The sequence below is a fragment of the Homalodisca vitripennis genome, chromosome 4 (genome assembly GCF_021130785.1).
Source record: "Homalodisca vitripennis isolate AUS2020 chromosome 4, UT_GWSS_2.1, whole genome shotgun sequence".
Taxonomy (NCBI): Eukaryota; Metazoa; Arthropoda; class Insecta; order Hemiptera; family Cicadellidae; genus Homalodisca; species Homalodisca vitripennis.
The window spans coordinates 43,157,747-43,184,531 of NC_060210.1; the positions used below are offsets into that span (position 1 = coordinate 43,157,747).

At 33.0% G+C, this 26,785-nt stretch overlaps 1 protein-coding gene across 3 annotated transcripts in view; it reads right to left on the reverse strand.

Moving 5' to 3' along the window:
• The window catches only part of LOC124359220 (serine/arginine repetitive matrix protein 1-like), a 40,659-nt gene extending 15,123 nt beyond the window's left edge, over positions 1 to 25,536 (reverse strand). The window contains exons 1-9 of one of the 3 annotated variants that reach the window (XM_046811785.1): positions 25,370 to 25,536; positions 19,432 to 19,539; positions 18,668 to 18,917; positions 15,756 to 17,169; positions 14,447 to 15,144; positions 11,811 to 11,977; positions 8,700 to 8,767; positions 7,130 to 7,218; positions 2,747 to 2,836 (exon numbers count right to left, since the gene is read on the reverse strand). In XM_046811785.1, coding sequence (XP_046667741.1) covers positions 2,747 to 2,836; positions 7,130 to 7,218; positions 8,700 to 8,767; positions 11,811 to 11,977; positions 14,447 to 15,144; positions 15,756 to 17,169; positions 18,668 to 18,917; positions 19,432 to 19,539; positions 25,370 to 25,387 — 2,902 coding nt within the window. In that variant the 5' untranslated portion in view covers positions 25,388 to 25,536. Of the gene's footprint in view, positions 1 to 2,746; positions 2,837 to 7,129; positions 7,219 to 8,699; positions 8,768 to 11,810; positions 11,981 to 14,446; positions 15,145 to 15,755; positions 17,170 to 18,667; positions 18,918 to 19,431; positions 19,540 to 25,369 lie in introns of all 3 variants that reach the window. The other 2 variants (XM_046811784.1, XM_046811786.1) reach the window with 2 other exon arrangements.
• Between the last annotated feature and the right edge of the window lie 1,249 nt (positions 25,537 to 26,785).

Genomic DNA, 26,785 nt, shown 5'->3' on the forward strand with positions numbered 1-26,785 from the left:
ACATAGAGATAATTCAAACAAAATATTTAACTCTTTTCCTGGATAAAACATTCATTTCTCAAAACTTAATTGTATTCACACAGTTTTACAAATCTCATTTTTACTTTTCATAACCATTTTTCCTAACCAGCTGTCTGTTTAACACACTCACTGCGGGTGACGAGCATGCTCGTCATGCGAAAATGGCGTGCCGGGCGGTGAACGCGCAAGCTCGGCATACGGCAGCTGCTTTCATATTGCCTCAGTGTGAGATGAGCAGTTGCCCGGGAAGGCTGTAACACTCATAGCGAGGTGTGCCTATTTCGGTGAGTCAACTGGTGCGATTCATCTCCGGTTCGCCATTTTCATTTGTTGTGTATGCTTTGCGATATTGTGTGAGTGGATTATAGTGTCTGTTGACTGTGTAAGTGTATGTACTCATAATGAAGGAAGACGATAATGTTATTGACGATAATTTTTCATTTGATGAAGACAATGAGTCGAGTTCGAACAGTTCTAGGGACGGTGAAGGCAGCGTCCCCCACCCCCAGTGGGCCGGCACGGCCAGCGACATGGCTGGTTTACGTGACATGCCGTTCACTGGTCAACCTGGCTTGCTCGTTCTCATTCCAGGTGACAATAAACCAATTGACTGGTTCAATCTCCTTCTTGACACCGTGTTTTTAGAGAATATCATTAGACAAACCAACCTGTATGCCCTGGAACTATTTTGTGGCCCCACCACTACTCCCGTGTCTCGCATAAACAAATCGAAGGACTTAGTGATGGCCGAACTAAGAACATTCTTAGGCCTTCTATTGTTGACTGGCAACGTCAGACTAAATCGATTGAATGACTATTGGAAAACTCATCGGTTGTTGAACTTTCCTATGTACAAGGAGTACATGTCTCGAGATCGATTTCTTGGCATTTTGAGATGTCTGCATTATTCAAGAGTTGATACCCCCGATCACCCCGAACGTGTAATTGATGTACTATCTAAGTGTCATTCATGTACTATATACGTGTAATTCACAAGTGTTTGTGCCGAAACCTAGTGCGCTGCAAGCACATACAACACGGGGACCGGCACCCTATGCGGATGACGAGCAGACTCGGCACGGACATGACGTCACCCGTTCCGGCCAACGAAGCTTCCGCGATACCTTGGACAACCCTTTCGGCTATCCTGACTCCGATTTTGGTAAGTAAAAAACAACAAATATTCCCACATTTTCTGTCGCCAGTAATTTTGTCATCCGCAGTGAGTGTTAAGAGAACTTATAACACTGAAAGTGATATTCAATCAAATTCATTTAATTATAGAGTTGGATTGAAAACTACTACTAGAGATCAAGGAAAGAAGACATCTTTCTCCTGATTATAACTTTCAAACTTTACTTTTGTATTGGCATTGTGACATTTGTGGGACGACAACAATTTTCAGATATGTCGGTGAAGATTTATCCCATGATACATCAATTGTTTCCTGATAAACGTCCAAGTTATTAAACATGTAGATTCTATCACACATTTTAACTTAACTACTAATCCAGTTTTTATTGAATAATAATATTTAAAGAGAGTGGAAAACAACAATATAGAAGTTCATGGTCTAGTTAAGTTTAAATTAATGATTTGATTACATAGAGTAAAACAGGGTGGCTACTAATCTATTTTCTAATTCCTGGTTTTTCCGATTCTCTAATCAGTTTTAAAACCAGATAAACAGCTGTAATACTGTACATAACCCTTAGGCCGAGTGGAAAAGTAAAGGTTTATCATCACTAGCTGTAATTGTACCACGAAGCTGCCGTGGTTAGCAAATTTGGTCTTTAGTGATATGTGAGAAATTCGGTGATGATTCATGCTACCACCGTTTTTAAGCTCCTTAGTGTTTATTTGTGTCTTTCAACGTGTCGCGTGTCGACAAAATCGTGTATACCTCATAACTTTTTGTGATGTTACATGGAAAATACATGTATCCAATTTGGAATACCGCTACCATTACCAATACCGCCGCTACCATTCGCATGTAGACACACTGACATCGACAAATACAGACATAGAAAATACGAACCTTGATTAAAATGTTATTTATAAATCATGTTATTTTGTTACTTCAGTAATTTACATACTGCCGATCAGTTGGTGAGCTTTATAGCGGTGACTTAAAGTTTAATGTTTGTATTGCACACACAGAGAACGCTTGACACTGGCCACAACAGACGTAAGCAATAAGGCGGTACCACACGGTGCCAATGATCCACGGCCAATTCCAAATATTAAATATTTCTCTGCCGCTCACTCTGTCACTGCTGTGCAATCATGTCGGACCCAAATGTCCCTTTCTCAACTTTACTTGTTGTCCCAAATCCACTATTTTCTCTCAAAAGGTGTCTTATCAGGTCTGGTAAAAATCCAACTGACATTCTGGTGTACTCCAAAAACCGAGTTGCATCTCTTATTAAACCGGACAGGTTTTTTCCCGATCCAATAAATTCCCAGCTTATTCCCAGTTGGGTTGCCACCCTGTAAAACTTAAAATTATATATCTAATACATTCATTGCTTACAAAAAACGAGTTGAATAGATTTTTTAATTGAATTAATCAATCTTTGATGTACAAGCAATGGTAATAAAAATTATTGGAATAGTTGCAAATCCAAAGCAGTTAATTATGGATTTTTATTTGTATTTGAAAACTAAACTTTATTTGCTTCTTTACAATTCTAGTCAACAGATTGTTATTAATGTGTATACTTACCCTTAGGGAATGTGACATTAATATGAGCTGATTGCATTCTAACAGGAGCGGGACGTTTTAATACCAACACTCTGCGACCATCACTTTTTTCTGTAAACAATAAGAAAATTACAAGTGGAAGTGCAATGAAACTTCAGTGTCAGCATTAGTAGCTACATAAACTGGAATTAGTTCTCCAGTGTTCATTGTCAACATAATGATACATTAATATCTGTTTCTAACACTCCAAGATAACAACAAAATAATAATGGTTACAACGTAATTTATAAACTATTGTATTATAATTTAAATACAACATTTAACATATATAATAGTCTGTTTGAAAAGTATCCGACCTGCAATCATATCTTTGCATTGGTGCTGTTCATTGTCATCCAGGCCATGGCAACCTTCAAAATAGTCCCCATTTGATTGAACCCTGTCCTCCCAGCAGTGCTTTCACATATTAACCCTGCAACTGGCTTTTAAGCGATTATCGACGCATTAACTACAGTTTCAAAATGGCACTAAGCTATTTTCGACGCATTAACTATGTCGTGATATGATCTCTCACAGCAAGTCTATTTTTACTTTGTTTGAAGTAAAACATACGTAAATCTAAAGATAAAGATTCAAGGTTTCATATTATACCATAAAACGCTCTATAGTTAAGTTAAATCTTTCATTATAAAATTCTAAACTTGGATGTTCACATTTCCGATTGCCATTTGTTTGCGTAATTTCCGAATACGCTAAAATTACCGTATGTTTGTAAAAATTCCCTATCGTGAGTTTACGTTCTACACGATCGTAAGTGTCGTCATTGAAAACAGTGTATTCTTGGCTTTCAGAAACATCTTTTCAATAGCCAGTAGGAAAATTAATGTTTATAAAATAAACGTTTGAAAAGCTCGTGTTTTGTAAAATCCCAAAATGCCTAATGCGTCAAAAATAGCTTCATTAAATTTTGTTATTTTTGTTACTTTATCGTTGTCTGGAAATAGTGAAAATCATATCAAAACAAAGAAGAAGAATTGCTCTAAGCAACAGTATAATAGACAACGAAGACTATGAACTAGTATTTTATTTTTGTTCTGTTGCGCAATCACCGACTCAGCCAGTAGAGAAGAACAACGCATCGCATGGTTGCCATGTTGATTTCTTTGTTGTTATTACGCCATTGCCGGTATTAGTGTATTGCTTGCTATTCATTAGGATATTTTAGACATTTCGTTATTTAGTGTGTATAAATAAAAGTTTGTTTATTGTTTTTTTTTTTTAATTAGTGAAGTGAAAAATGTAGAGGTTAGGTTAAGTTTTAGGGAATAGGTTGGATTTTTGTGAAACTGAAAATAAGCCTATGTTCACGTAGGTTCAGTGTTTTATAATTTTGTAGACAATTTAATTTTAATTATAATTAAATTTTGATTTGAATTTATGCAAAGGTGTTTATTATAAAAGTGAAAAAGTTTTTTTTTACTTTTTCTGAAGGTATTAGCGTTTTATTTCTATGACCATCGCTTGTTTTATTTTTTTAACAAAAAAATAATATAAATAAAAATACATTGTTGTACATTTTTGTAAACTTCAATAAACGTACTATCTTTATAAATAATATTTGGATGAAAAGAAAATTGTTAGCTAAAAAAGTTAGGCATTTATTTCACAATTTTGACTTTTGTAAAAATTTAAAAAAAAGTTTGTTGCCATATAAAAATATCTTATACAATGTAAACTTCTATAAATGTCATATTTTTCTCTTCTAAATATATTTATCTCTTAGAAAAAATATTTGTTCATCCAATAGATTCCAAAATGTCAAAATGGTATACATAATAGTGCTATACAAACTTTTTTCAGATTTTGTAGTTTTTATAGATATATTGTTCAAAAATACCAATAAACTTCTTTTACCTAAATATTTTTTTTGTAATTTGTAATTGAGGTATATAAGCAAACTTTTGTATATTTTAGAATTATTCTAAAAACTTTCATATTACCTGAGAGGGTGCTATACATTTTGAGAAAAATTTATTCTTTACTAATATTTTTACGTTAATCTGTAAAAAAATAAAAATACATTAAATGATTCAACCTTTAATATTTTTTTGGGAAACTGCATTTATTTCTAAAGACATTGATGTTTTTAAAATGTTTTTATCTTAAAAAATAGATGAGCAGTGATTAAAATACAAAACCCTTACAAAATCACCAAAAAGTGCCTGCCATTTTGGGAAAAATGATGGCCAGTTCCAGGGTTAAAGCAGCCTTCAAACGTAGATTTTGGAATGTTATTCAGCTCGCACATCGCATTATTTACAATCATTTCCTTTGAGCATCATTTTCAATTTTCGGAACATCCCAAAGCTGCAGGGAGCTGTGTCAGCCGCACGGAGGCTGGCAAAGCTGTGCAATCTTGTGTTTGGCTAAAAATTGTTGCACAAGATTAGATGAATGTGCTGGTGCGTTATCGTGTGGTGAAGTAGCCAGTCACCGCTTGATTATAAATGCGGTTGTTATCTTCTCACAGCATCAAGCAATCTTTCAAGATTACAACATAATATTCTTTGTTGACCTTATGGAGTAAATTCATAGTGCGCCCTCACAATATAAAAAAATTAGCATTCACTTGACATGGCTCCGACTTTGAAGTAGGTACTTTTTTTAGCTGTGACTCGCCTGGACTCTTCCACTGTGAAGATTAATGTTTAGTTCGGATCAAAACAGTAAACCCATTGCTCATCACCAGTAATAATTTTCTTTTAAGACATTTACATAATCACTGACAATTTTCAAGTTGTCCAGAGTGATATCACAGCAAAGGTTTTTCAGAAATTTCGGAATGAATTTCACACACAGAAATCATTACCAAAATCTTATTCAAAATTTTCCAAACAGTAGTTTTTGGTATTCCTGAGATCATTTTCTAGTTCAATAACAGTCAATCAATGATCACCTTCAATAATAACTCACACACGCTGGATATTTTCTGGTGTTGTCAGCGAAGGGCGGCCAGAACTAGGGTAACTGTCAACAAATATGCGACCATTTTTAATCTGCCTGCCTTTTATCTGTGTTGTCTCCATATTTTTATCTCCAGAGGCTTTCTGTATCATTTCAATCGTCACCGTACAACTATTGCTGACATTGAAGCAACACTTGATGCAAATTCGTTGATCAGTTCTTTCTGTAATTTTCAACAGTAAACAAATGCGATGAACAGAAATAACACGCAAGACATAATCACACACTGTGAGCGACCCAACGTGTTCAGCCAGAAATCACAGCATCTGCACTTTGGCCACAAAGATATAAATGCAGGCCGGATACTTTTCGACAGACATTGTATAGTAGCAATAAATACCTCATTTCAAGTTACAATAACCCTCTCAATGTTACGAGGTACGCTACACTAAGTGTTGTGTAAGAGGCTTCACTGAGGTTGGGTGCAAAAGTTTAAGTATACTGCTCATTTCATTAATGCCTTGTTCTGTCGACAGACAGATAAACAATTATACACAGAACAGAAATTTTAATATATCTCCCCTGCCAAACAAAAAAAAAAAAAAAATGGTGCCACCTTACCAAATACGATAGGCTTCACAGTTCATCCCTTGATAATCAGCCAAACCCCATGGATGGACAAGCATCATTATAGAACTCATTCTTGTCTATATATGCAATTTTCTGCAGACTATTTTTTTGTCAGTCCGGTTTTGAAATATTGTTTGAACAAAGATACAGAAATGTAATATTTCCAGCCCTACAAATAATAGGCTTCGCTACCAATCAGCCAATTAATAATTTTCTACCTTGTGGGTGCATGTTCTTGACCCTCCAATACAGACTATGTAAAAACTGATTTTAAATACCTAATTTTGCAAACAAATTAACTAGCTCTCATTATTTTTGTAATTATCAAAATTGTAGAACTCCAATTAAATGTTCGTTTACCCTTTGAGCGCAGCAGCCATTTCCAAAAGTCAAATGCATGACAAGGCGGGTGGTATTCTGTATATTTGAAAGTATTTTGAAAATCCTATCAAAACAACAAATATTTGACAGATTTTCATAAATGCTATTTAGTTTTTTCAGCAAAAAAAGAAGAAGAATATGATACCTTACCGTTGAAATAAAAACATTTCAAAAATGTGTATGATAAATATTTTTGGTGCTGCCAAAAAATAAATAAAGAAATGTAGGTTCTCAAGTGTTATTATAGTTGCACCACTATAACTAACAAAATAAATAAACTGATTTTACTAGTTTACTGCCAAAATATTTCACCACGCTTATTGAATATTGTTAAATATCCTTTCAATTGTGTTGTCCGTTTCATATATAGCTAATACACATAAATATTTTAGACTTAATTTTCACATATAATATTCATTAGTATTTTACCTCTATGGACAGGAGAAGTTGGTGGTGCTTCTTTACTTTTAGATACCTTAGAGCTTTTCTGAGACTTTTCCTCTTTCTTGGGCTTTTTCCTAGAAGATATGATACCATAGTAAATAATAAATTACATTCACCACCACAAACTTATTCAATAAGCATATTTACAAGGGATAAAATAACTTGTTATTAAAGAATATTTCAAACAACAAGGTTATACAAATATGGTGGTTTGGGGAGAGTTCCTCTAGTACGTCTGTTCTAAAAATATAAAACAATTAACAACTCAAGCCCATATACAATAAGCATAGTGAACTATAATAAATGCAAGTTCAAATTAAATGCACAAAGTAAACCGAACATCAGAGGACTCTTTGTTATAAAATTGTGTATGTTTGTACTCATTTGTTTAGCAAATTTGTTTATTCCAATAATCTTTTACCCATTAGACCAATTTTAAAATGTTACTATTTTATTTTTACCTTTAATTTTGACCTTATGATACTAAAATCATTAGTTCTTTCTTGGACCAAGAGAATCCTCAGTTTTTTTGTAATATGAAAACTGCTTAAGGCAGACAATATTTTACCAAAACATCAAAAGAAAACGAGTTGATAAAATATACTTTAATTTGATAGATTATAATATAAACTTATGTTATTATTATTCAAATTATAATATGCTTTTATCTGCAAACTAATTTTTATCACTTATGAGCATAAATTAGCATCACTTAAACACATTTTAAACTTGATATGTAAGAAAAATTTTAAATTATCCCTAGTCACGATAAAAATATAAACATAAGATATTTTATACAGGAAATATTTATACACCTACAAAAGTTGTGAACAAAAGTAGTTGACGACATCCGCGTATACACATACATATCAACCGTATGGAATTGCACAAACATGAAAATAGAAAATGCAAAAGAAATTTTATTTACAACAGTATGTTTGTTTATCAAGTTACCTATCCATGGTTTTTCATAAATAAAATACAACAAAAACACGATTTAGCAATCAGTAATTTGTGTAACGGCCATTTGTAATTAGATGCAGCAGCAAACTTGTTGTAATGCAAAAGATAGTAATAGAAAATACTACCTGCAGGCAAAAATATTTACAAAACAATAATTTGTTACTTAAGTTATATATTGATTGATGTTCAAACACAAAGTAGACTCACAACACTGAGTGAACATAAAATGAAAAATAATAACTGCTAGCAAAATAATATTGACAAAAGTACGATCATTATTTAATTAAGTTATATATTTACAATTTTGAAAATTTAACGTACAGCAAGAACAAATTTTATTAATCGGTAATTAATGTAATGCTGATCAACCAATAACCAATTCCCAAATTCGAGTATTCAAAACCATTGATCGATTCTTGAATCCAAATCTTTATTGAAAATTTGGTGGATTTGAGATTTGGCTTCGACCCATCACTAATTTTAGTTAATATTTATCTTTAGATGTTCTTACACAAAGAATACGAGCACTTACATTTTATATCTACTGATTTAAATAATTCCAATCACTGTTCTGTGAATTGTGTATACTTACGTTCCTAGAGCACTTTCAAATGCAGACTGTAGCAATCGTTTAGGGAGCTTCTCATGAAGTGATCCAGCCTGTACAAAAACAATTACAATTCTAGCATTGCCATTGGACAATTTGTTTAATCATCATTGTGGTATCAAAAATAAAATAAAAATAATCTTCTGCACCAATTCTGGCTAAATAACTCAATCTTGTTGAATTACAAATCTTTTTTAGAAATCTAAGATAAAAGTGATGACTCTTTTATATATAAGAAAGAGAATGTAAAGTTTCTGTGTTCATATAATTCTTATAGTGATAAATAAAATCTATTACTTTAACTTCAATTAAGATTTCATATTTAATTTTTAGCTTTAAATAGCCAGTTTGAAATAGTTTACCACGCATTTGAAAAATAAGAGCATGTGAAAGTGTTGTTGCAAAAGGAAGTGGATAAAACATAGAATAGAAACAGTATAATAAACATTACCAGAGATTTATTTCAAGAAAAAGATCTGTAACTCCAAATGTGTTGGGCAGAATGTATAAAACATGAAGTGAAAATAGAAAACTACAATCAGGAAGATGATCACCTTATCCAAGACATACCACAAACTCATCAAAAAATTGTAAATCTTGAGAGTACAGGCTCTGAAAGTGATTTGTATGGTATATACCTCCATGATGTAATTTCCGGAAGTTATCATAAAGTAAAAAAAAACTTGAACCACAAGGATCAGCCATTTTAGAGCAGAATACAATAAAACAAGACACTAAAACAATTTGTTTCCATGATTCTTAGATACAGCAACAAGCCCAGTTACTGAACAAGTGGCTGCAGACAGCTGATGCCAGAAGAGCAGTGCACAATATGTGTTTAGTAAAGCCAATAGGGGTTTTAGAATTTTGCAAAGGGGGTTGTATATAAAATTTAGCAAATGACATTATGTGTCATTTAATGTGTACGCCAAGGTCGTATAATGTACAGTTCCAAAGATACAGCATTCAAAAGAAATGGGTAGCAAATTATGATGTAACCAGTACCATTGTACAGCACGTATAGTTGTAATATATGACTTTCACCAGTGGGAGAGTTAAACTACCTGATGAGTACTACAATGCCAAGAAAATAATTTACAACCTTACCAAAAAAACGTCCCATTAGAAAACAATCCTGTTAACCTTGCATTAAAATTTAATTTTGATTCTATTAGGAATTCTGTAAGGAATAAAAAGCTTAACCCTTTTAAACCCGGCCATTAAATCAAGTGATGTGCCAGAAATCCCAAGCCATTTTCAGACAAAATGTAAGGGTTTTGTAAAAAATTCATAACTCAGTTATTTTTTAAGATATTTAGGTAATTCTTTTTTTGTTTTACTTCTTTATACATGTAGCTTACAGAAATATACAAATAAAATTATTATTTTGAAAGTAATTTTTTTAAATGCATATACATATATAAAAAATAAATAAAAATTAAAAAATTTAAAGTTTGATCATGGAAACCATATAGATAAAAAAATATTTGACACAAAAATACCCATTTAATTTATGATATATTTAATCCTTAATAAAAGGAAACAAAAATTATAGGCCTACCTTATTTACTAATTGAGTAACATCAATTTTTGTAAAGCTGTGTAAATTTTTCTTTTTGCCATTTCTGGGCAAGGCAATGTAACAAGACCTTTGAAATTCACAGTACTTAAAATAAACATAAAACAAAAGTTATTTCTGACAAAATAACTAAAACTGTTCATAATCTAAATTTTAAAAAAGTTTTAAAACAATATTTACATCACTAAAAAATTTAAATTTTCAAGATATCCATCACTCAAATCGTCGTCACTAATCACATCCACACCATTTGCAACTAGGTTACTAATTATTGTATTTTCACTTACGGGAGACTTTGAACGATGTCTTTTACTCATTTTGAAATTAAACAAATAATAAACTAAACTTTAACTGCCGTACTTTATACTGCTTTAACCTAAAACTGTGAAGAAAACGGAATATTCACAACCACGTGATATACAGCTGTCTGCAACAAGCGTGAGCAGTCAGTCGAGACGAACTGCAGTTCCTCAGTCACAGACTGACAAAATACGAAGTCAAACCATTACAAACTAATATATTTCGGTGCAAAATATCTTTGTGCACAAGTCTGTGAAATTTCAAAGCATTTGGTGAAATAGGTGGCCAGTAAAGTAATAAAAAGTGCACGTCCGCACTATACGGACGTCGGGAGTTGACGCCATTTTTACGACGTCCGTATAGTACGGACGTCGGGGTTGATGGATGCATGGGAAAAACAAGTAAAAATACATAATTTTCTGTTCCATTCATGTTGACATGGTAACTCACTTTCTTGATTACGTCTGAACAGCTGACTTCATATAAACATGATCACACTAATAACTTCTATGATCACAAAAGGTTATGCTAGGAAGATACTAAAAATAAGAAATTTGTAACATTCAACCAATTTCTCCTAAGTTCACAAGTAAATTTGTATCATACCAGTTAGGACTTCAGGTCTTTTATATAGCCTAATATATTCACTTACTAGGATTCCACATTTATACACTAATATAGTACATGGAAAACTTTGTTGAACATGTAAAGGAAGAATTTAAACCTTGTTATAACTTTACAACTAGGCTCTTGGACCTACATTAGAAACCAGTTCTCAAATTGTTTAAAAACAAAATAAAATAAAAAAGTTGCAATTTAAGGTAATAAAATACCTTAAATAATCATACTTACTTAGGTTATACTTTATAATAATCAGTTACAAGCCCTGCTTTTTAATATATTATACAAATATACTTCCACTCAACAGTATTTCATAAATAATATAAACTGTCAAACGTGCAATAAAAATCAAACGTATTAGAACAATCATTATTGCATGAATATTGTTATTGATGGAGTTATATTGCACTATTAAAAATATGAAACAGGCTTTGTGTTATGCTTTTATAAGAAAAGAAATTCTACTCTAGAACACAATAAAACAGATTTATCAAATTAGGTAGTTTATTGTTATTTAAAACATATCACACATAATGTTGAAATAGTTCTATACTTGTATGACAATTTTAAAACTGTGTATTATATATATCACCTACCTTGGTTAGACGTTCTTCACGGCGTCGCCGCAGTGCCGCTCGAAGATCACTGTTGTCCTTTTCCACTTCTGGCTCTGGACTCTTTTTGGATATCAGAGGACTTGCTGACTTGCGCTTCTTCACTTCCACTGGGCTGGTATTCACAGTCGAAATTGACTTTTTCACTTCTGCTATAAAAAAAAAAACTTACTCATTTGCAAGTATTGCTACTTAAAATAAACTAAAGCCTGTATTCACTATTGACTTGCAGACAAAAATGTAGCTTTAGTAAACCATATTAATATTGTAGCTCCTAAGTGATACAATGCCTAATACTGTGTGGATGAAGCAGTCAGCAGCTTGTGTACACTGGGGAGTGCATGTGTTATTCCGCATATCAACACTACTCTAGCTATAGTATACCATGTTTATACTTTACTCTCTAAGTGATGTGGTGCCCAATACTGTGTGGATGAAGCAGTCAGCAGCTTGTGTACACTGGGGAGTGAATGTGTTATACCGCATATCAACACTACTCTAGCTATAGTATACCATGTTTATACTTTACTCTCTAAGTGATTTGGTGCCCAATACTGTGTGGATGAAGCAGTCAGCAGCTTGTGTACACTGGGGAGTGAATGTGTTATTCCGCATATCAATACTACTCTAGCTATAGTATACCACGTTTATAGTTTACTCTCTTCTCTAAGTGATGCGGTGCCTAATACTGTGTGGATGAAGCAGTCAGCAGCTTGTGTACACTGGGGAGTGAATGTGTTATACCACATATCAACACTACTCTAGCTATTGTATACCATGTTTATACTTTACTCTCTAAGTGATTTGGTGCCCAATACTGTGTGGATGAAGCAGTCAGCAGCTTGTGTACACTGGGGAGTGAATGTGTTATACCGCATATCAACACTACTCTAGCTATAGTATACCACGTTCATAGTTTACTCTCTTCTCTAAGTGATGTGGTGCCTAATACTGTGTGGATGAAGCAGTCAGCAGCTTGTGTACACTGGGGAGTGAATGTGTTATACCGCATATCAACACTACTCTAGCTATTGTATACCATGTTAATACTTTACTTTTTAAGTGATGCGGTGCCCTAGTCTTGACTGGCAACCCATGCTGCAGCTTTGTGTTTACCAGGCAAGGCATCAACATGGTAACAACTACTTGGTACAGGGACAGTATTTGGCCAAAGCTTAGAAGAGTTTGTTAGGCAGTCTTAACCAATGAAACGTTTCAAGATGGTGGCCATGATCATTCATGCAAAAATCTTTACTCAACCTATTCCTAATATAGACAAAGCCATTAAATAAAAAAAAATGCTTTAGGTAATGATTGTTTGTATCATTACAATGGCACAAATCCTGTTTCCGTCATAACTTTTATTCCTTCAGTTTTTTTTACATCTTATGAGGTTTAGCAGTTCAATGTTTAGAAAAAGAACAATTTACAAATCTGTTATTATGCAAAATATAGCAAAGAAAAATTCACAGGCAACAGAAAAATTGCACATGACTTGGATGATTTGTTGACTATTCCTAACCAACCAAACGTTTTAAGATGGCGGTCATTGACATTCATACAAATTATCGTGGATCTTGGTTATTTAAAGACGTAAATCAAAATTGACAATTTTTATAACACTATCAATCAATTTCAGGGAACAGTTCTTGCTTATTTTTTTATATAACTCATAAGGTTTGAAGATGTTGGTCGTTCAAAGTTTAGAGAAATATACAATTGAACCGGGTATAACCAAAAATGTTTATAAACACAATTTTGGATTAACTGTAACTAAATCAAGTCCATGTTTTTACAAAGAAGCATATATACTAACAACGGGTTTTGTCTGTAAGGTTTCAAGATTGTGGAGTTTCTAATTGTTTGGATTGTATTACCATGTCCACATTGATAGTTATCATGCCATGAGTGTTGTGCAAATTAAACTATAAACTAATAGTGAATCTTCAGTTTGACACTTTGAGATGACGGCCATATATAAAATTACCTTTCTTCCAACTGAGCCGGGAGGGATTTTTTAGGCGAAATTAAAGGGTTTCTTATTTTTCTCCCCAGGAGTTCCAAATTGTACCAAATTAAAAAAATTGTTGAAAAAGTTTCTTAAGTATGAGTTTGTATATTAAGTCAGTAAAACTCTATTTTAAGTACAAGCCTGTATTGTATAGTGAGAATACCATACTTTGTCTAAATACAGTACTTGTATGTTTGTGTCCATATGACTAAAGTAAGCTGTTAAAATTAATATTGCAATACAATACCATTTATAATAAGGTTCATTTCCATATTTTCCAGTGAATAAATTTTATTCACCCTTTTTTTATTTTTATTCTCTTTTTTTTATTTACCCTTGTTTAATTTCAAAAAAATAGTCATCACAAAATCCTTTTGATTTGAAACAATAAATTAAAATAAAATAATATTCTGTGTCTGACATATATTGTATACTGTGCATTTTTTCACTTTAATTAAAATGGGTTACATACATACACACATACAGTACATGAACCTAAATAAGAAATTATATAACTCACTTTAGAAAATTCAACTTTAGAATTTGTTCCTGCTCTGACTTGCTTAGTCATGTATATAAAACAAAGACAATTTAAAAACTGATTTACCTTTTTCTTTCAAAGAGATACGTTCTTTGACTACTGCCTGCTTCACTGGTGATTTTTTTGATATTTTGGGCTTAGCTTTATTTACTTTTGAAAATATTTCATCATCTGATGACCATACTTCTGCTGACAAGTCAAGTACATCTTCATTTAAGAAGTTATCAATTTCATCAATTTCCTCACGACCACTAAACAAATCATCTTCAGTTTGCGCACTGCACTCTCTGTTATCTACATTTTTCTTTTCTTCAATTACCGGTACACATTTATCTTCAATTTTTATCTTCTCTTCAACTGGACTACTTTTCTTGCTAACCAAGCGAATTTTCTTACCAGCTGGCTCTACAACAACAGTTGATTCAAATTTTTTTCTCCTTGCTTCAAACACTGGATTATTTGTAACTTTGAGACTAACAGGCTCATCTTTAGGCTCTTCTTGTTTTTGTTTTTCTGTTCTATTGGTCTCTTTATCTCTCTTAGATTCTCTTGACATTTTTTCTGTTCTATCTTTCCGTTTATCATCTGCTTTCCGATCCCACTGCCTTCCTTCTTTTTCCCACACTTTATTACTTGGCTTCCTCCTCTCCCTGGCATCTCCATCACTATGCCTATTATCTGGAGAGTTACCTCTTCTTGCCCTTGATGTTCGACTGGTAACATTCTCATTAGATTCTTTACGAGGCCTCAGAGGAGACTTGTGTCTGAAAAATTGTAATGAATATTAAATCAATCTACTATAATAATTATTATGTTACATGCCATTTCTCAATGAACCATTACTTTTAAGTTGCTGTGTGGTATGACAAAAACTGTTATTAGTATTCAAAGAACTTACAGAATGAAAGGAAATGTAATAATAATTTAAAATTAAATAAGAAAAGACAATGTTTTGATTAGAAAATGCAAAAGTTCATATGGCTACATAATTTGACTGTACAAAATTAACTTGTTAGGAATATTCTAATTGTACATACATAAAGAGTGAAATAGTCTATCATTAAATACAGAGTTAAAAAACTAACCCAGACCATAAAAAAAGCAAAATAATCATGAATAGGTTAACAAATCAGCAACTAACTACAACTTATTCTCAAGGATTTCTTTGTATGTGTATCTTACTTATATGTGCATACTAATAAACATTGAAAAATCATCTGTATCACAGATAAGTCTGCTTTCTTATCCACTCTATGAAGGCATAAATAATACAGAAAATTAGTTGTATGTGATTGACAACATTTAACAATGCTCAGTTAATATGAGATTATATTAAAAACTAGTAGACAACTAAGAATTATAACATAATAATTACCTGCGAGCTGGTTCCTTAGCTTCTCTTGAAGGAGAAGGGCTTAAACTTAAAGAAGGCGTTCTACTTTTACGATTTACTTGGGGTCGTGTTTCCTTCACCACAACTGGAGATATTTTCCTTTTAGGAGATACATTCCTTTTAGGGGATGGACTCCTTGGTTTTTGCTTTGGACTTCTTGGGGTGGGTGGTGAGTATTTCTTGTAATGAGGAGATGACTTTCGTTTGGGACTCAAAGAATTCCTTCTGTAACTATAATCTCTTCTAGGAGAATATTCACGCTTTCGTGGTGATTTGGATCTTCTAGGAGATTGGGAAGGTGATCTTCGCTTTGGTGAACCCCAAAATGGAGGAGAATGTTGATATACTGACTTAGTATATTTCTTATTTCGAGGAGATAAAGAATGACGATGAAGAGGAGACCGAGATCGATACCTTGGTGAAGGAGATCTAATTGGGGAAGCTGGTCTCCTAACAGGACTCCATGGAGAGCGGGATTTTCTACGATAATACCTAGGGGATGGATTTCTAACATCCTTTCTAGGAGACAATGATCTTCTCCTAACAGGACTCCGTGACCTGTGCAATGGCATAGAATCTCTTTCTCTCGATTTGTAGTAAGGTGAGGGAGATTTATTTCTTGAATAATATCTGTCTCTATCTAGTGATCTTCTCAAGGGTGACCGTCTTTCAAGAGAAGTCTTTCTCATTGGAGACTTTCGCCTTGTTGGAGATAGGGGAACTCTAGAAAAAGGGGACTTAGATCTTTGTGATCTTCTTGGGGACTGTGATCTTCGTTCAATAGGAGACTTTGAGGTGACAGCCACCCTATCAGTCTTATGAGGAGAGTTATGAAAATTTTGTTTATGAGGAGATTGAGATCTTTCTTTAATAGGAGATATTGATTTTCTGTCCACTGTTATCCTATTTAAGGATGATTTATCTTCAGTTGCTTTATTTGTTAAAGGATGTACTTTAACTGGAGGCATTGTTTTGGTAAGTAATGGAGAAGGACTTCTTTGGTCTTTAATAATTTCACATTTTACACTTTTAGATTCTGAACTTTCTTTAAATGTAGGTTCAACAACTGCTGTTTTTGTTTCAACTTTAGCTTTCTCTAAATTAATTTTCTCCTCAAGTCTGTTTTTGTCTTCAAGTCGTCTTTCTGTCTTTGCTTCTTTCTCCTTAGCTTTAGTATTTTTACCTTTTTTCTTATCTTTTTTGCTGGGTTCTGGGTCAATACCCACTTCTATCTCATGTTCCATTTGTGCCATTAATGCTTCCAGACTGTCATCATCATCTTCCAGAGCGAGGACATCATCAGACTCATCAGATGATTCAGACTCTTTCTTCTCAGTCTCACTCTCATCCTCTGATTCTGATTCTATATCTTCAAATCGACTAAACTTTGTTGACACTGCAAAAAAGAAAATACTATAGTTACTACACTTTTACATTGCAAGTATTAATAGTTATAATCATTAGCTATTTCAGTAAGAAGACAAACCTCATAAAAATTAAAAAGTGATTTAAGTATGCTTTACAGAATATTGCATTATTAGAGGATTATATTACCTTTAATACATCACAAAAAGTTCTAAAATATATATAGGTACTACTAAGGGGCAGGAGAGTTTTGTTTTGTATATAATTTGATAAAATAAATATGGATCAGTATAGACAATCCATACTTTAATTAATTTGATGGGCAACTAACACTGGTACTATGAAGGACATGCATATGGTAACTCTTTTACTGCCGGACCTGTTTATTGTGATGTTGCGGAAAATACAATGCTATAGAACAGGTTTTATACTAAACATTGCAGCCTTATATATTGTTTTGAATAAAAATGTTTGTTTCTTATTTTTAGTCTTAAATAAATAAATTTAGTCTTATTTGTTTGTTAATGTTAATGTGTTTGTTTATAGTCTAATGAAGACTATAAAAATTCAAGTCTACCTTTTTTAAGAATAAATTTATCAAAACATTTCTTATGCAACTAACTGTTTTTTAAATAATATTTTTCATTTTGAAGTATAATAATGTTCCTAAAATATAAAGCTATTAGGCCTATTTTATTAGATTATAAATTTACTTATTGGTAACCTTCTTCTTTTACTCATTTTCAATATTAGCAAAGATAAAAACCAATCACAACAACAACATAACATTATAAAAAAATCATGAATCACAACATAAACTGTACCTACTGTAACATAGTAGGGCACAACTGACTAAAAAATAAACAAGAACAAAAGAACTTATTCAGAAATAAAACGTATTCAGGAAAATACTTCTTTATCATATGTTGTTGATATTACAAAGAAAGAGTGACTTACGTTTCAATGCATTTGATAAACATTTAAACCAAATAGAAAAGTTCACACCACAGTGATTTTCGTGCAACACCCAACATGCAAATTTGTGCACACCAGCATTTTGGGCAGGTAAACGGTAAGCACAAATGCATCGGCAATAAAAGGGTTAATAAAACTAAATAGAATATCTTTTGTTCCTACCAAGTACATGGCATGTTGTATAGATACTCAACCACTATTTTTAGTTTGTTGGTTGTTGTAATGTACTGTACAGACATTCAATTGAATTTCATCTAACTTCATTCATTTGACATATATCAAATATATAGATTTCTCATATTGTATGTATGTAACTTTGAGATTTAGTTTCATTTTATTTTTAATATTGTAAAACTGCCAATAGGTTTCTTTTGCAAGAGAATTTCCTATTGTTTTTTTCAATTTTCTTGAAAATAATTAGTTAACTTTACAAGTATGTTTCACTCTTGAAAGGTGATGATTTTACAATTAATATTTATTGCAACATTTAAAAAGATTTGGCAAAGATTGCCAAATAAACAGATCTTGCTATCGTAATACCAAGACAAAATTACCTTCCTCCTTTTCGCTATCCTCTTTCTTTTCTGTTGGTGCAGTGCCTTGTTCAACCTTAATCTGGACTTGAGGTATCTGTTTCAGTGTCGAGGAGATCTGAGGCCGGTACATAGGTGGATGATTCCTCATGGGTGGGTGCCTAAAGAAGGGCTGTCTAGGCAGTGGTTTGTGTACCATGGGCTTGTGTTCAGCACCTTCAGGTATAATAGCTATCAGGTTTGGATTGACGAGATGAGGTTTAAAAATCACCTGTAACAGAAATAGAACTCAATTTATTACTATCTCTTCCAGTAATTATTTTCCAACAATAGAAAGTATATCTTTTTACATCATATTTTTTATACAATAGACTAAATTGGTAAAATAAACCAACACTTAAAATGTAGAATCCAGGAGTATATGTAAATGAAACCTTAAAACTTTTGGTAAGACTATACAAAGGATAAGTATTTTTTCTACTCCAAAAAGAGTTATGTTTTGGTTTTAACTGAATACCAATCATTAAGATTTCACTTACTAAATTTACACACGCACACGCATTTTACTTTATATGTACTATACAATATATTCTGGATACAAAACAGAGGTTATAAGTGTACAAAAAAGCTTAATTACTTGCACAGTTTTATTCTTATTATCCTAGTAATAGTAGTAATATTAGTTATAGTAGTAATAGTAGATCACAGAGCTGATCATATAAAATAAAGCTAAATGTCTACGTTCTAAGATAATAAGGATGAAATATGATAAAAATGAATCTTACATTTGGAACAGGAGGGGGTTGAGATTGCTTTTTGCCAATCGTCATCAAGGCCGCCATACGCAAAGCCTCCAAATCATCTTCATCATCATCTTTGTGCTGTTTGTATTTCTGGAATTCAAAATAATTACAAAAACATTATTTTATCTACCTGGAAAATGGCTAATACTGTACAATATTTGAGAATTGAGCCTCCTAGGAATGATTGATACCCTAATAATACAAATGTACTTTTCTGAACATCTTTACTTTGACAACAGATGTTTAAGTTGAACACCTCACCCATATCACTCTCAAATTGTTAACCCTTTGACTGCTGACGTCCTCATTAGAGGACGTCGGCATATTGCGTGAGAACCGCCGAAGTCGTTTGGTACTGAGGACGTTTCGTAATATCGCATTTTTTCTTTTATTTATACAGATAGCGATACCTAATTTGGTGGTTTGACATCATAAAAGATCAAATTAACAAATATTTTATGTTTATACGTTGGTAACACTGTTTCACAATAGTCAAGTGACTCAAATATTCAAGTACTGTCGTAAGGGTGGTTTGCTTATGTTAGATAGTCGGCAAAAAGTGTCATAACAAAAACAAGTATTACTTCTTTCAACAGACAGTAGGGCCACTGATGAATTAAAATCCTAAAAAAGGGAAATAAAGTCTGTATAACCAGTAAGCCTAAAATGATCCGCCACCACAACACCTTCATGGGTGGAGAAGATTCGGCAAACCAAATGCTCTACTGTTATTTGGATGAAAGGCGTACTCTGCGCTACTGGAAAAAAGTAGCGTTCCATATTTTTTCCAGAATGATGTGAACCTCTACGTCCTTTATAAAATTAATACAGACAAGCCTATTTCAAGACTAGCTTTAAAAATTTCGATTATAGAAGCAATCACTAAGGAATGGCTTGGCGCCCCCACTCCAGTACAACATACAGGTTTCGGTAATGACCCTCTTTACCATTTACCAGAACATAAACAGCGAAATTGCTCTGTGTGCAGTGCTCAGAGTACAAGTTCAGGAGGTAAAAGGAGAAAAAAATCAAAGTAAAAAATATTGTACCATCTTTAATAGTAACGTTTTTAGAATGATTTATGTAAAGTACAACAAAAACGGATTTAGGCCACAGCAATTTACACTAGTCAGCCGTGCTAAGCGCCCGGTGGCCAAAGGGTTATGTAACCATGTAATGAAAACTGAACAATTTCTGAAACCAAAGTTTTTAACTAAAGTTATTATTTGTTAAATTTAACTTCATTATGGACAATTAGTTAAATCTATGTAACCTCTCTTTTAATAACCCAAAATTCTTTTTAACGAGTCACATCACATCTAGTAGTCACACTAGCTTATATATTACTGCACTAGTTAATGTTAGTACCATAAAATCAAAACAAAATGGCAATTTAACTTTGATTTGTTATCCGATAAGTTATCGTAAAGACAAGTTATGCAAATAAAATAATAAAGAAGTCTTTAACTTTCACAATAACTTTGTTTTAAAAATGTATTTCTTAATTTACATAAACATCACATACAGTCGGGATAAGGATATGTTGCTGCAAGAGTCAAAGTCAATATATTTCAATTACATATTCATCAAGAATTACAATATTGTCAATTTATAAAATTACAGTTTTGATCAGTTTGTTGAAGTTCTCCATCTTTAAGGAATTTGCTAATACTGTAGTTAGTATGATATTATTAGCCATGTCCCTAAGTCTCTTCTGAACTTCTCCAGAGAAGTCCTTCATGAATGCACGCAAATGGTTTCACAGCTTGCAATGGGCATAAGATGGTTTTCTCTCATTAGAATTTTCCATGAAATACTAAGTTGAAGGTAGAGCCATGACAAGTGCAAATTTATGTATTTGGTAGTCTAAATATGTCCATAGAATACTTTCTTGTATGTTCAAAGATACAACTCATGTCATGATCTTGAGGTCTTGAAACCCTTCTGCAAGATTGGCATTGTTCAAGGTTTGCTAGAGCTCTGACAGCATTCTTCTTTCGTGGCTTTTAAGAGTTAAAGATTATTTAAATTATATCTAGCATCTTAGGAAAAACAACCAGTAATTAGAGGGCTAAGAGCATTACAGAGGTTAAAATTTATAGGTTAACATTTTTATCAATTTAATTGTTGTGAATATGAACAAGAGCAATCGCTATTATTCTTTAAAAAACAATTACAATTTTGTAAAATATGAATGTGATAACCATTTAAAATTTTGAAGAGATGTATGCTCCTGTATTGAGTTACTAGCTTTTCAATGTATGCCTTTTTCTGTTTAGGAAATTCTTGAAGACCACTGGATTTTGTAGATATGCCTATTCTACAAACTTAATAGTAGACCTATAATAGAGGGAGTTAGGGCCTACATTAAAATAGTTATGCAGTTAAAATTTAGCTTGTTTATTTCTGTGTTTTGAGATATAAAGAACATAATATACAAAAACTCCTAATTTTGTTGTTGATAACAAAACTGATTTTTAGCGCTATTCAACCAAACTGCAACTTTTAAAACTCATAACATTGAAACTTGAGATCCTGTTAAGATAAAATGTTTGTCAAAATATATAAGCGACCAGTTTTCAGTAGGCTTATGTAGTTTTGAAATCATGAAAAAGTTGTTATTAAACTGCCATCTTTTATTTTATAACTTTTATTCTTGAACAAGTGGGTTGAAAATTCTGTATTGGTCTTATTATGGAGCTCTAATACAAAGTAATTGTTTTGGGTGTGTAATTTTATAGCCATGATTTCGAATGTTTAATTTATAACACAGATGTAATTGAGTAGGTTTTGTTAGTTTACCATAGCCAGTGCTTGCTTTTTGAATATGCGAACCGTCAGGTTATAAGTCATAAGTCATAAACCTTTATTGTCTGTAAGCAAAACACATAAAGTACATGCAATAGACAACGTCAATGGCCATCAACATATAGATTGATGAGATACAAAACAGTACAGTATTTTGATTAAAATTTAAAGCATTTACAAAAAGTTATAAAGATTTAAAAATTCACAAAGTTAACAAGGATAAAATTTACAAATTTACAGATCTAAGGCTAAAAAATTCATTTAAATCATAAAAAGGATTTAAGCTTAACCAATTGTAACATTTGAACTTAAATTAGTTTAAAATCTAAGAGTTTACTTTCATTGTGCAACTTGTTAAATATTTTCAGACTTACAATATAAAAGCTATTTTTACATTTACTTAACCTACTGTATGGCACATCTAACTGGAGTTGATTTCTGGTATTGTGATTATGTACATCAGATCTATGTACAACTAAACCTAAATTAAAATTCTTCTTCATATACAATAAACATACATAAATATACAAGTTTATCACAGTCAAAATCTTACATTTAATAAATAATGGTTTACAATGTTCTTTGAAAGTTGCCCTATTCATTATTCTTAAAGCTTTTTTCTGTAACACTAATATCCTATTAACATGACAGCTATTTCCCCATAGAATTAGGCCATAGTTTATCACAGACTGAAAGAATCCAAAGTAAGCTGTTCTTACATAATTCTCTGGAACAATGCTCATAAGGGATCTTAACAAAAATATAACTCTGGACAATTTAATACAAACAAATTCTACATGTGATACCCAAGACAATGAATTATCAAATATCACACAGAGGATTTTTACGTTACTATTTTCTATTAAACTATGGTTAGTGTTTTTAAGGCTACAAAGTAGGTTCTGGGTTTTATCATTATTTAAAAGAAGGCTGTTTGCACTAAACCAGGAGCAGGCCCTTTCAAGAGTGTCGTCAAAATTTAATTTTAAGAGGCTTTCATCTGAATGCACACTTAAAAAAGTAGTGTCGTCTGCAAACATGATGGTTGATGAGGCAATGATATTAGCTTCCAAGTCATTAATAACAACTATAAAAAGGAGAGGCCCCAGCACAGACCCCTGAGGCACCCCAAAAATGACCTCGGAACAATTTGATCTCCTACCACCTACGTCAACAAACTTGAGTTCTGCCTTTCAGGTAAGATTTGAAAAAAATTTAGGTGGAGACCACAGATACCATAGTACTCCAACTTACCCAAAAGTATATCGTGATCTATACAATCGAAAGCCCTGCTCAGATCACAAGCAGTAATCTGGGCATGACTTCCGCCATCAAAAGCAGAGAGAATTTCAGAGACCAAATGCTCCAGGGCATCTGTGGTAGACATTCCTTTGCGGAAACCAAACTGGCATCCCGACAAAAGTTGTTTGGATTCCAGAAAACGGTTTATCTGAGTTTTTACAACTGCCTCAAAGATCTTACCTAAGACAGGCACTAGAGAAATTGGACGGTAATTTTTAACCTGACACCTGTCCCCTTTTTTAAAAACTGGGACAACTCTTGAGATTTTTTGAGAGCTGGGGAATACACCTTCTAGCAGGCAGGAGTTAATACAAATTACAAGTGGTAATAAGATTGCATTAACAACATACCTTACAATGTTAGCTGAAATACCGTACACATCTTTGCTTTTAGAAGCTTTCATTTTCGACACAACACTAATCACAGTGGCATATTAAAAACCATTAGAGCCTAACATAAATAGGCCTATGGGCTTTTAATGGATTGCATTATTAGAGATGATAGTATTCATCGTTGTATCAATTAATGTGTTAACCCATTCCAATCCTGTCAGACGTTTTCGGACATCACAAAATTCCTGTTACTATCCTTTGTTGAAGCTGTTTGAACGTAGCCATTGTTGCTTATAGTATTATTATAGATGAGCCGCTTTAAAGCGAACTGCATGAAGATTTCTTGCGCATAGGGGGAGGGAGGAGCAGGAGTTCGACCACGCCTACTGTCACCCCTCTTTCACTGCTCGATCTATTTCCTTTACAAGACACAAGTTGAAACCGAGTACTTTGCTTACCTTCATTAGTGTTTAGGAGCATCACGCTATGTTTTGTTATTCTAGTTGTTATGGAATTAACAAATATTATTATTTATGTTAAGAATAGTCCATTGCATCTGTTTAATATGTTAGTATAATTAAGAAGTATTTTAACAAATGTTCATTGTTAACAGTTGTTATTACTGGGTTTGTAAAATAGCTGTTATGCAACACATCCTATGAGTGGTAAAGTGGCGACTGAGGAGTGGTTAGTAAGGAATGTGGAGGGGGAAGTAAGTCTGCATTTCTCCCTCTCCACATCACTCTCTCTCTCTCACTCCCCCCCCCCCACACTGTTCACTTTACAGGTCGCTTTCAAAGCAGCTCATCTATAGTAAATGTCTACATAGGCTAGGTGACAAATAAGCATATTCCACTAGATCATTAGAGTATTCAATTTGCTTGGAAAAATCCTGATGAATTGCACTACATAAGCCCTCATATTTATTTGGAAGAGGCTATAAATAAGCTAAAGTACTAATGAACTGAAATCCTAACTTACAGTATGATACTTCTAGGCTTTTGCTGAAGTTGATGAGCATTAGTCATAAGTTGGGAATAGGCTACATTGCTTATAAGAAAGGAAAGATTTCTTGAATAATTTAGCCTACTTAATTTTAAAGTAGTTCTAATTAATTAAGCTAGGTCTGCTTAGTGTCCTTTACACAATCAATAATACAATTCTTATATAGCCTAATAAAAATGTATTAAAACATGCATATTAACAATAAATAAATATAAAACACATTACTATGTAAAGTATCAATCTATTTGTTTATAATATCTATCGATTCAATTATGGCAAGATAGCCATTGAAACCTTAGTAATAAGGTTTATTCCATCAATATTGTTATTGAACCCAAATTGTGAAAGGCATGGAGACAAAATGTCCTCCGGGATAAACTAAATATTTATTGCTAAGATCAGTGTTCATACATTTACGTTAGGCTACTTAGTAATCGATGAAAGTATAAGAAAATTCCTGTTGAAAAACTTACATTCATAGTTGACGCCATCTTGCCCAAGTACTAACTTCAATTCCAATTTCTTTCTTCCAACATTTGACGAACTTGCCTCAGTGCACAACTAGACTGAACTGAGCTAACAAACTATATACCTTTTTCTCTACCCATACGCTCCTACTGACTAAAGCCTGAAGCTTAAGTTTAGAGCATAGTACTGACTAATAACAGACTGACGTCTAAATTATCACATTCGCTAAAACGGAACCCTTTCATTCATATCGTATTGGCCTGTTTATAGGGATTAGGGAATGGATATATTGTATTATTATCGATATTAATAATAATCGATCATCTTTTATTAACTTCGTTGGTACCTATGTAAGAGCAAAAAGATATTAACGAAGTTCTAATATCGCGCTTAATAATAAAAAAGTTTGTTAAACCTATTATAATTTTATTCTTTACACTTTATTAATTTTACAGTAAAAACACACTTGCTTTATAAACATATTTATAAATGGCGTGGTAGCTAACTTAATGTCAAATTTAACCTTCTACGCTGAAATGCCAAACTTTACACCGAGATCACGTCCAATCATGAACGTGCACGATTTCGATTCTGCAGAATTGGCGCAACCGGAACGGTACGATATATAATATAGAAAAGTCCTCAGCCTGGATCACCCATAAGGCCAACCTAGGTCATGGCCTACGGGCGCAAGCCGAAGGGGACGCAGATCACGGACCAAAAATTAAAATGTTGAAACAAATAAGAACGCAACGTGCATCGAGATGAGGAAGGAAGTTATAAGTGTGAACGGAATGCTCTCTGTCTGCAGAGCATAATTACGTAGTTTACTTAAATAATGTATAGCATTCAGGTAGATAATGCTAGTGCAGCTGATATGGGGCAGACGTCAGGCGTTGACAGCCGAAATACAGTAATGTAATTCACAAGAGATGAGTCGCCTCGTGGGGTGAGAATACAGTAATGTAATTCACACCCATCCAGCTACCCTTGCATCGCAGATCGTTTGTACCTTGAAGTGTCACTGTTACTGTGTGACGGTAAATTGTTTACACTACTATAACACTCCCTGGGCTGTCCTGAGGACGAATTTTTGTACTGTAAGGATTAATAATAACCTAATATCCAAGACTACTTATTAATTATATTTTCTAACTACTAATCATTTTCTACTAATTAGTTTCTCTCAATCCAAAAAATCATTAGCAATACGCGTTTTAATGATCAAAGGAGAATATAAGGTTTTATTTTTAGTGTGGGCGTGTGTGATAGGGGAGAGATGGGATGGAGTTTGGTAGGGAGCATAATTATAAAGTGTGGCCTATTGCGCACAAATGTGTCAATCCAGGCCTGTAGTGCTCCGTAATATTCTTCATAACTGAAGAAGGAACATTATCCTGATAGCCAACTCTGAAATTCCA